A 12,663-nucleotide genomic window follows, 5' to 3' on the forward strand; every position below is an offset into this window, starting at 1 on the left:
TGTGCAATTGACCTGTTTTTTTAAGTGTATGGTTCAGTGAATGTTAGTTAATTTATAGAGTTATGTGATCCTCATGACACGCCAATTTTAGGACATTTCCATCACCTCTAAATATATCCCTCAGGCCCATTTGCAGTCAGGGGAGCATTTACCTTGCAGTGTATTTGGGAATGGTTTCTATTCTTAGACCTTATCTTACTCTGTACTTTAATTAGATGTATGAATGAATGAAGTCCAGGATGGAGTTGAGAAATTTTTTGGATGGAAGGGAATCAGGGGACCTGGTTTGGGTGTTACTCCATCACATCTGCACAGAGAAGTGAGCCTGAAAATACCAGAAGCCAAACTAGGCAGAAATAGATCTACCAGACTCTTGGAAGTTGGCAGAGGAAATCAGGGCAAGTGAAACCAAGGATAAATGGGAATAGGCCATGGAAGGAAGTGAAAACTAATTGGACTTTGTCATATAATAGTGTCTGGGAACCTTTTGTTAGAGCAAGAATAGGACGAAGGAAAGGATTTATATATATATATATATTAGTTCTAATGGTCAAAAAATCGCAGGTAAGAACTTTCAAGCTGAAAAGTGGGGTGATCATAGGAGGCAGTGTGACCAGAGCCAATAGGGAAATTTCCTTTGAGGGCAAGTTGAGCCAAAATGAAATTAATTTTAGGTTTTTCCCCTTTAATTAGCATTACCTGTCACAGAGGTAATAAACAAGAGAGTCAAGCTCTGTTCAAAATGCTGATTCTAAAATTTCCAAGAAACCAATATTTTTAGAAAGAGTAGTTTCTGAGACAAACATCAATTTAAGTCTAGATTAATTAACTAATTAATTAACTCAGTTTATACAAGTGAAATCCATAGGAGGTAAACAAAACAAATACTGGTTTCCTTTAAGTTTTTTTTTCTAAGCAGAGCTGTATTTTTTTTACCTTCTACAGTTTCATGAAGCACATTGTTAAACCCTGTGAAGCCAGAAGGGTATATTCAAGTGCACTAAGCTGTAAATTTTCATTTATTATCCACATGGTTTTCTTCTCAGAACCGAAAGCACATCTGTGCCTCCCTCTGGATTCAAGAAATCGTTTTTTTCACAAGTAGTGCTTGAGTAGAGGAAAAAAAATAGAAGTGGAAATAGTCCTTAGATTTTTCTCTGGAGATTTAGTTCTGCTATGGAGTGAGGCACATCACTCCATAGCACTTTTTTCCTGAGCTCATCAACCCTAATCTGCCCATGCCCCATCTCCCTTTCTTTTCCTTCCCTTTCCCCTCCTTCCTCCCCATCATCTCTCATCTGTATTTTTCCATGACTCCATTTGCCAAAATAGTAGCTTGGTTGAGCAAATGGGTTAAGGAGTGGCCTGGGAGAAGGAAGGCACAGATAAATGGTGGAGCAAGTCCTTGGATTTGGGGTGTGGGCAGGGGACTAAGAAAGAACTGCTTTATTTCTCTCTCTCCTTGCCTGCTTCCCACCCACATCCAGCTAAGCACACGTCAAGGATTTCAATGTCTCAGAGTATGGACGGAGGTGGGAGACCAGTTTGAGGCTACTGTAATAATACTGGCAGTAGATGATGGTGGCTTGCACCAGCATCATACATCATGGTTACAGTGAGTGTGGAAATACCTGGTTGGATTCTGCATATGTTTGGAAAAAAAAGGCAGAATTTTCTGAAAAATTGGGCAAAAAATAGGAGAGGAAGAGAAGAGATGTTGGCCACATCAGATGAACTTGGTGTGAACTATGATGGGGAAGAGGGTAGAAGGAGCTGGTTGTAGAGAATGGGGAGCAGATCAGGAGCTCAGTTTAGAACATGATAAGTTGCAACTGTCAAGAGGAGGGCTTTTGCTTTTAATGGAGTTCAGGGAAAAGTCTAGGCTGGAGATGAAGAAATTCGAAAATCATTAGCATAACTGAGGTTTTTAAACCACAAGATTAAATGAGAGTACTTAGGAAGGACATGTAGATAAAAGAAAGGAACACTAGAGGAGACATAAGGAGGACCAGCAAGAAGTGACTGAGGTGGGATATACACACAAGAGCATATATCATTGTTTTAATCATATTTCGGTTATCAATTAGAGTTTGTGAATATGAATATTATCTCACTATGTGAAATATCTCAAAAATGATACCTCTAGTAGTAACAATATGCACATGAGCATATGAGTATGGCTATGTGTATATGCTAATTAACTGGATATTAAATAATTTAAATAAATATATATTAAAGTATATATAGACATACATACATATATACTTTCATTCACTGTTTCATCAATATAAAAATATTATGACAATAATTTCAATTTTTATTATCTGTGATTTGCTGTATTATTTATCTCCTATAAAATATTCTTTGTCCAAGCAAATATTTTGTCTTTCTTCTGCTTTTGCCTGATTGATAGTTGATTCAAGTGTTTGGGTTCAGTTTAAATTTCAGACCACTATAAAACAGAGTTTAGCAATATTCTTTTTATCTCAATAATTAAATTATACTCATAACTTTCTATTTAAGAAGCTCTAACTGTTCAAATATATGACATGTTTAAAGAGTAAGGCACTGAATATATAGATGAAATGTATGTATACTTAAAATTATTTTGTGGGTGGTGGGTTTTTTTTTCCATACCATACTGTTTCATCCTGGACACCAACATTGGCTCTTATTGTGGAAAATGAATCTTTCAGCCTCTGTAGGTAAGATGCTCATCGTGAAAAGGCTTAACCAGGAGAACCAATGCCTGCTACATAACTCTTCTCAAATAGAAACTGACTCAGGAACAGGGGGCCAGGAGTTATGGTTCGGTCCCATGATGGTGACTGAAGAATGTATTGGGGAAGGAGAAGAAGAGGGTGGAGAGTATATTGGGAGGGAAAAGATGAAAGGATGATGGGGGCAACACTGGTAACGAGAAGTGAACCAAAGCATTTTGTGCTGAATGTAAAGATGAAGTACAACAGAAACAGACTCATAGACCTAGAGGACAGACTTGTAGTTGCCAAGGCAGAAGTGGGGTGGGGGAGGGATGGAGTGGGAGTTTGGGGTTAACAGATGCAAACTAGTATATATAGAATGGGTAAAAAACAAGGTCCTACTGTATAGCACAGGAACTATTTTCAATATCCTGTAATAAACCATAATGGAAAAGAGTATGAAAAAGAATATACATATGTGTAATGAATCACTTTGCTGTACAGCGGAAATTAACACAACATTGTAGATCAACTGTACTTCAATTTAAATAAATAAATAGATGACTAATAATGCACAGAATTGTAAAAAAAAAAAAAAAGATGGAGTGCAAAAGTAGCCTTATAGAAGGCATTATGAAAATGAGAATGAGTTAAGGATAAGAAACTTAGAATAAGGAACTTTTATCGGAGTCACTGTGTAGTGTGATCAGAGGTGTAGAGGGCAACTCACAGTCAAAACAGTGCAGAGGGTATTTCTAAAAGTGCTCAGCTGTCCTCCTGCATCAGGATTTCCTGAGATGCTTGTTACGAAGACTACAACCTACTACAGCAGAATCTCTTGGTGTCGCCAGGGCACCTGCAGTCTTTATTAAAAATACCCAGGCCCTGACCTCATCCCCGAGTGAATCTTACGCCTATTAAAATTTGAGCACCACTGAACTAGGGTGTAAGGAAAGAAGATGTAAGAAATAAATCTTGGCAGTGTATTTCCTCCAATGGAGAGGAGACTCAGGGAATTTGCAGAGTAGGAAATATGTATAGAGGAGTCAAAAAGAGGGCATAGGAGTAAACAGGTGAGAGGCCAGGAATGACACACTCAGAAAGAGGACAGATCTGTGGAGAGAAGGAGGGAAAACCACACTGGCCTTGAGAGCTCTAGCTTTCCCAGAGCTAAGCCATGGGAGGCCTATCCATCCCCATATGATGAAACCAGAAAGCAAATTATAATAACAGAAGAGCAGATCAGTGAAAAGGGACCACAGAGCAGCCCTCACAGGCTGCTTTCTCTGTCTAGTCCTTAGTAAGTCCTATTCTCAGCTGTAAAAACTGCTGGGTATTAAATATCATCCCCACCCTGGTGACACATCAATATCTTTATTCATTTATTTTGTATTGAAGTATAATTGATTTACAATGTTGTGTTAGTTTCAGGTGTACAGCAAAGTGATTCAGTTACACACACACACACACACACACATATATATATTTTTTTCATATTCTTTTCCCTTGTAGGTTATTACAAAATACTGAGTATAGTTCCCTGTGCTATACAGTAGGTCCTTGTTGATTATCTATTTTGTATATAGTAGTGTGTATGTGTCAGTATCTTTAGATAATAATTTTCTTTGCGGAAATAACATGGAGTTGTTTGATTTACTAAAGGCTGCAGTGGATTGAATTTTGTATCCAGTCTGAGTACAGATGATTAGGGGGACATCCCAGTTCATGATTTTTGTTAAAGGCTTCAGCACAGTCCCACAGATCAGATGAGCCAGGAAGAGACAGAGATAATTGGCCTGGACTATTGTTTTCTTTCTCCTCCTCGCCATTGTTACTTGTCATCTGCTTCAGTTTGCATTAAAATAAGTGGTATGTTTTATTTTTAAGCTCCTGCTTCTGAAATTTAAAAAAATCTACAAGTACAGAATTGAGTGAGTTCTCATCAGTGTCACAGGATAGCAATGTGTTTCTTAGCTTTTAGACACTTGTATCCCTCATTCATCAACTTCTTGTCCTATCTCCTGAATAGTCCAAGCACCAAGGTCATTTTTAAAAATAATTGTGAAAAAATAAATTAAATAATAGAAATATTTATTATATTGTCTTCCTGAAGAAACCAATACTTTGCCCTGAAAATCATTAGTGTCAAGGCAAGGGGAGAGTGCTTTCTAGATGTTAATGTGTCTTATTGGATGCTAATATTTCAAAATAAGAAATGGAATTATGGGAATGTTAATAATTTAGCTGGTAAATGTAAAGAAAATATTCAGTAAATACTCATCACAGGTTGCAAGGTGAAACCCAGCAAAGGGCTTATGTGCCCACGGTTCAGAAAGCCAAACTCTGAGAGCAAAGTGAAGATTTATTGCAGGTCACCAAGCAAGGGAGGGGGAGGCAAGCCTCAGGTCCACTCCAACTTGGTCTTTGAGTTGGAGATTTTTTTAAAGGGGAAAAAAAAAAGGGGGTCGGGATTAATCATCCTCTTGTGATAGTCCTTAATCCTTAATTGTAGTCTGGGGAGTCAGGATAACTGGTTTATGATTCTCAGACCAGGTGGCCATGGCTTGGGGTCCTGTTAGCTCATCCTGCCCTGGAGAAACAACCTGAGTTTGTAAGTTAATGATGATATTGACAACAGCAGTTTTAGTCGTCTGACTGGTCAACGAGCACAAGACTGAGGTCAGAGGAGACAAGAAAGGGAATAAAGTTTTGGGTAGAGACATTAATCATAAATTATAATTGATTAATAATTAATCATAAACAAAGTTCTCGGTAAAGAAACTTTGTTTTGGGGGGACTTGGTTTCAAAGATGCTATGAAAAAAGCGTTGATGATTGGATATAAAGGGATATGACCAAGTGTTGCACCCACTGTGTAAATGCACCATCTATGGCCACTCTCTTCTTTTTCTTTGGCTGATGTTTTGCTGTTTCACTTCTTTCCCTGCTGGAATGCCTCCTTTGTTTTTCCTAATAAAACTGGCCAAAGACTCCTTCATTCCACGAATTCTTACATCCGTAACATGCTTGACCAACTCCTAAATGATGACTATAAAAGTCAGTCATTCTTTCATTTGTAATCAATTTTAGGTATTTTTACAAGTCAAATGAGAAACCACAAGGGGAACAAAAAAGGTGATGAAAAAGATAGCATAAGGGAATTTTTATGCCGTCATGTCTCTTTTCTATCCAATAAAATTCTCCATATGCCCACTTGGCATTAATTTATATTCTCCCCATTTCTCAGCTATTAAAATGTATGCCCCCTGCCCTAAGTATCATGGGGAAAAATATACACAGTAATTATTAAATGCTTGCTCTGTGTCAGGCATTTCACATGAATGATAACCAATCTTACCCACCTCTTAGAACTGTTTGCATAATTATCCCCACTTTCCTGATGAGGAAGGTAAAGGCCGCCCAAGATCACCCAGCTAGTAAGTGGTAGAGCCAGGATCTATATTCATATTGGCCTAAATATAAAGGCTCATACTTTTCTCTCTGTACTGTGTGACCTCAAGTTCACTAATAATTTTTAATAATATTAATACTAATTTGTTTTGAATACTAATACTTGACATATGTAATCATGAAGAATCTTCCTAGTGACTGAGTGAGGACTGGATTTATTTCAACTAGTCTTACAAAATATCTTGGTCATTTGACTTTAAACACTCTTCGGATATCATAAAAATCTCTTAGAATAGCTCTTATCTGTTCAATAGGAAGTAATGCTATTTGGAGTTCTGTTTATCATTCGCCATCTGGTACTAAGTGCTGAAAAGTCTTTCCGCTCGTTGTGTAACTTGCCTTTATCTTTGTTGTTGCAGTACTGGATACCAGTTTATTTACTATTCACCTGAAAACACAGCCAAAGCAAAAGAAGTTCTCAGCAACATCAATCAACTACAACCTCTTATAGCAACCCATGCAGACCTACTGCTTAATTCTGCAAGCCAGCATTCTCCAGACAGCTTGAAGAATTCTTTAAAGATGCTTTCAGAAAAAGTAAGACCCAAATCATCACTGCAGTGGGGAAAATGAAATACCCAAATCCCCGTTGGTACTGCTTTCTGTATACATTGCCTTTCATAACATCTGGAAATGTAAAATAGACTAGGTTAAAAAGTAAGCTTCAAAGTATTGCCACAGGATCAAAATGAATTGGCCTCATTCTCTTTTCAAATTTTACTGAACGTTAATTTTTTTTTCCTAGTAGGAAACGAAACCTATTACTGGTTGAGGTATATTTTCTCTTTTCCTTGACATCTTTCATTCTCTTTGGTTCCTGGTTGTATTAAATGAATTAAATTAGATTTTGAAAATTATTTTCTCTGGTGATCCCCTAACTTTGATGCACATGAAGCTATACCTTAGAGTTAGAATGTCACTTCATTTGAGAGCAGAACTTTGATGGGGATTCTTATCAGTGACATGGGTAATTCCTCTGCCTCAGTTTACTTTCTGTAACATTATCAACTGGGAGAAGGTTCTAAAAATTTCTGAAGTATTAGTTATTGTTTGAAATATAGTAGGACCTAGGTCTTAATTTTTCCAAAGGTGACTTACATTTGTATATGTAAAGAGGAATGGTAGTCTAGCGTGGGGTAAACACTCAGCATCAATTTCCATAATGAATTAAGGCATCTGAATGATATGGAGAACCAAGATAGCAAAAGTCAAATTGCAGCTTGAATAGAAATGCAAAGTCAAGTATCCTGGAGTCCAATTCCAGTACACTCATTCGTAACCTCTGCATTCTGAGGACATCTTGAAACTTACTATGAGATACTTCCAATGAATATGCCCTTGAAGAAACTGACCAGACAATTTTTACGGTAACATTTTAGAATAAGATAACAGTGTAGTTCTTTGAGTCCCTGAAGAACAGATTCATAGAAACCTGAATACTATATCTGTATATATTTTTGACTTAGATACGTTAATTTATAATAATAATAATACCTTGCCCTTATTTAACATTTTAAAGTCTACATTTTCACGTATTTTTCTCATAGGATATAACCAGGATATATTTTCAGAAAAAATTAGCTAATATGTATTCAGAAAGGTCAAGTGAATTGTCTAATAAATTAAAAAGTGAAAAATCAAACCCAAGACTTCAGTTCAAAATGCAACCTTCCTTCCATGCCAGAACAGGTAGCCCCATCAAGAAAAGGGAGGAGAAAATTGACCCAAATTTTACAACTACCTATGTTGTCAAATATTTTGCTAGTGACTTCAGTGACTTAGGTTATTTCATTTAACCTTCAAACTGTGGGTCCATGTTATCTCCATTTCACAAAGCAAAAGACTGAAGCTCAGAGAAGTTTAAAAAATGTGCAAGGTCATGCAACTAAAGTCAAACCCAGGATTCAAACAAAACTAGGGCTCAGACCCAGGTCTGGTTGACTCCAGAATGGAAACCCTTTCTGGTATCCTCCATGCAATATATGTTTTGATATTTCCTTTTTTAAAAATTAAAAAAAAATTGTTAGACAAACTTCTCAACAATACTTAACTATTCTAATAGTCAATGAATATGTTTAATAGTCAATGAATATGTTATGGCTAAGAAAAAGGAAAAACAAGAGGAGGGTGTTGCATACAGTAAAATAACAGAATTTCTTTTTGGTTCATTTCTTTTTTGGATTTGTAGGTGAGGTGAGGTTTCCCTGGGTTCACCTAAACAGAAAATTCTAGCAAACAGAGCATCACTGTGGTGATTTCAGAGCAGTATTTATATTCTTCCTGTGCATTGGACAGGGATTTGTCATTTCACACATCCTTCACATCTTGCTGCAGTGATTTGGGAGTGTGGCAGGACATGTATTTTCTCCTCCTTTAATTCAGCATTGCTCCAACTTTTTTCCCTATGTTTTTTTTTGTTTGTTTGTTACTGAGTAGACAAGCTTCGTCTACTAAGAAATCTGTCAACACTTGAAATCACGAGGATTTTTTAAAGTTAAATTTGCAAGCCATGCATTTCTTTAAGAATTCATGCCCAGAATTTCAAAGAAGTATCTAAGTTAACAGAGTTTTGCCTAGTGTATGAAGACAGTTACTAGCTCGTGGTTTAAAATAAACTATGATCTATGAATCTAGCATAAAAGATAAATCATTTTAGTGGCATCTTAAATTTTAGCTTAATTTAATATTATCAAGATTTAACTTAAAAACATTTCATGTTTAAGACTAGGGACTTGCACACTGTGGATTAGAGAATAGGTCTTTTCTTCATTGATAGTCCCCTTGTTTCTTTTAATGAATCTGAACTGACATGTTTGGAAAATAAGTTCTTGAGTTGTTTTCTTAGGAACTCATCCATAGGACATAACTGAAATTTCACAATAAAATTTACTATAAATTTTTCATATCCTAATGTGCACAACCTCAATTAAGTTCTATTTTTTTTAAAAAATAGTTCTTAAAAAAAGAATCTTGTGAAGGGTAACTGGATTTGTTTGCTGCATATGTTTATGAAAATATTAAAGAATTATTTAATGTTATGATGTAGGTTTATAGCAAAAGACAAACTCCGACTTTACATAACTAATCCCAACAGAGAAAACAAAGCATAAGCCAAATTTTTAACATAAGATATGAAAGGTTAATAATAGAGTGGGATAAAAAAATGCATTTTCCTTTTTTCTAGATAAAATTATACAATACTGTGACAAAAAAAAAAAAGGAGAGAGAGAGAGAGAGAGAGAAAGAGAAAAGTAACGTAAAGAAATTCAAAATGAAAATGTAAGGACACAAATGTAGGCATGTATCTCATTACTCAGATATATGTGTGACATTAGTTTCAAATGCCCATCATAGTCTCCACTCCATAGAGATTGATAGACCTTGTTTAGAAAGTAATTATTATTATGCTCATCACAAAGCAGTATTGAGCACCTAATTGTGTGTGGTATTGTACTCAATGCTGTATGACAAATACTACACAGTATTAATTTTACAGTCTAAGAAATTAAAAGCATGGACTATTTCACAACACGGCAATTGTGAAATGGTAAACAACAACAAAAAAGGATTTGGTCACAAATATTAGAGGCTTTGCTCACAATATATTTGAGAAAACACAACACCTTCCAATTCCTAGTATCTTTTCAACCTTAACATAGTATACCAAAGCATTCTGCTGTATTCAAAGAAAGAAACAAGCATTCCATTCTAAAACTTAACTCACGATTTTCTTAAGAAATGTTCCGTTTTCCTTAATAACAATGCCAGAAAGTCAGTATGCTAAGAAGTTGAAGATATATATTATATACAGTACATTGATTATGTTGATTACTTAGGTACTGAGAAGGAATTTCTTATTGTTTATTCACTTCCACTACTCTCTCTCAATCCCAAATTGAGTAGAAGAATTCAGTGAGTTTTCGTTTGTTTTTTATAGCTGGTGAAAGTATATGTCTATATATACACACATACATACATACTAAATTCTAAGGGAACTTGAAAGTAACTAGTGTTAATGAAGGTGAAATTTCAGAATTAGAACTTATGTTTCTTCTTTTCATAGTCTCCCTCATATGGTAAATATTTAATTGGTGAAATAAGTACTGTTATAGAAAAACAAAACTGTGTTTATTAGAATATTAAAAACAAGGAAAATAAAGGTAAGAAAGTAAAATAATATTAAGAATGATACTTATACATAAAATACATGGAATTAGAACCTCTTTTTTTGGCCATGGTAGGGTAATATGGGTCCTCTCAAATGACAAAAAGACAGCTAGACAAAATGTATAAAGTCATGGTTTTTAGGCATTGGAAAATAGGCAGCATAGGAAGATGACGAACTATGTGACCTTATAATCGCCTAGTTTCTTCCTGGAGGCAGTTTCCAAGCTGCAGCACAAGGAGGGAGAAGCCAAACAGCAACTTCTCAAGTTGAGGAGACAGAAAGTAGAGTTCAGGAAAAGCCAAGATGGCTAAAATTTGCAGAGCAGAGTACCAAAAAGGAAGGAGCTGCATACAGAAAGAGCCTTGGACATCTGTAAATGGGTGCTTTAAAATCTTTACCTGAGTACTGATTTGCATACGCATGTGAATAAACTATCAAAATCCAGGGAAATAAGCACGAGAAATAAGCATACAAAAGAAGTCCTGGTGGTCATACAGGACTCGGAATGGTTTATCTCCTGACCAGCAGAGTGAGAAGACTTTGTCACACATAGAGCACTGCATAGAGCCCTCAGAAGGGCATGGCCCTAGTAGTGGAGCTAACTTAGTCCTAGATTAAAGGCTGCTCTTGATTCACTCTAACAAGGCTTAAAAATAAGGTTTGAAATGATCTTACTGAGTCCTTCTGGTGTGAAGTAACTTAACTTCATACCAAAACAAAACCCAACATTTTTTAAAAGAATACAATAAAATATAGCAACAAGAATGTAAACTCAAAATGCCCCCGGCATTCAACAAGCATATACCAAGCATGCAAAGAAGCAGGAAAATATAACCTGTAACTAGAAGAAAAATTAAGCAATAGAAGCAGACCCCGAAATGACAGAGGTGATGCAGTTAGTAGACAAGAACCTTAACATGGCACTTATAAATATGCTCACATACTTATGAAAGCAAAGAAACATATAAAAAGGATGAGAAAAAAAAGGAAAATTAAAAAAAGAATCACATAGAACTCAAAGAAAAGCAAAATATAATTTCTGAAATAAAAATATGCACTGGATGGAATTAGCAGATTGGTCACTTCAGAAGAATAGATAGTGAACTTGCAAACATAGTATTAGAAAATAATTAAATGAAGCACAAAGAGAAAAATAACTGAAAATGATAAAACAGAGCATGAATGACTTACAGAACAATACCAAGATATCTAACATACATATAATTAGAGTCCTAGAATAAAAGAAGAGGGGGACAGAAAAATATTTGCAGAAATGATGACCAAAATTTTCAAAATTTGATGAAACTACAGATCCAAGAAGCAAAATGTACTCCAGCAGAGTAAATATTAAAAAAAGAAAGAAACACAGGTATTAAATTGCTGAGAAACAGAGGTAAAGAGAAAATTGTGAACAACCGGAAAATAAAAAAAAAAAAGGCACATATGCAGAGGAACACAAATGAGAATTGTAAAAGACTTCTTATTAAACACTATGCAAACCAGAAGATAATGGAGTAACATCTTCAAAATACGGACGTACATAAAAAGTTACAATTCCATATCTAGAGAAGATGTCCCTCAAAAATAAAGGTGAAATAAAGATCATTTTAGACAAAAACTGTGAGATTTCATACCAGACTTGTACTATGACACATTTTAAAGGAAATGATCCTTTATACAGAAGGAAATGACACCATGGAAAATTTGGATCTACACAAAAGAATAAAGAGTGCCAGAAATGGTATGTATGTGGACAGAATTTTAAAAATCAAAAGTTTAATTTACTTAAACATATTTACTCTTTAAAACAAAAATAATATTCATTGCATGGTTTGTAACATATTAGTGTAAGCACAGATATATAGAGCAACAGAATAGAATGCAGAATCTAGAAATAGACCCATACATATGTGTTTAATAAATTTAGACAAAAGTGCAAAAGAAATTCATTGGGGAAAGGATATCTTTTTAACATATAGTGCAGGAACAATTGGATATCCATATGCAGAATAAACCTTTCCTTATGTTTACCTTACACTTATATAAAATTGATTAAAAATGGATCATAGACCTTAATATACAAGCTAAAAGAAAAAAACAAACAGATAAATAAATAAACATCTAGAATAGAATATAGGAGAAAATTTTTGTCATCTTGGGTTAGGCAAAGATTTCTTAGAACACAAAAAACATGAACCAAAAAAAAAATGATATGTAAGACTTCTTCAAAATTAAAAACTTTCAAAATTAAAAACTTTCATTAAAGTTTTCAGAAGACACTATTAAGAAATTGAAAAGGCAAGTCATAGACTAGAAGAAAATA

The 12,663-nt window shown here is 35.0% G+C and overlaps 1 protein-coding gene across 11 annotated transcripts in view; it reads left to right on the forward strand.

Moving 5' to 3' along the window:
• Positions 1-12,663, forward strand: part of INPP4B (inositol polyphosphate-4-phosphatase type II B) — a 717,808-nt gene that overhangs the window by 570,587 nt on the left and 134,558 nt on the right. For all 11 annotated transcript variants that reach the window (XM_079920302.1, XM_079920301.1, XM_079920305.1 and 8 more), the window contains one exon: positions 6,532-6,709. In XM_079920302.1, the coding sequence (XP_079776428.1) occupies positions 6,532-6,709 (178 nt within the window). The remainder of the gene's footprint in view (positions 1-6,531; positions 6,710-12,663) is intronic.

The sequence above is a fragment of the Stenella coeruleoalba genome, assembly GCF_951394435.1.
Source record: "Stenella coeruleoalba genome assembly, chromosome: 4".
Lineage (NCBI taxonomy): Eukaryota > Metazoa > Chordata > Mammalia > Artiodactyla > Delphinidae > Stenella > Stenella coeruleoalba.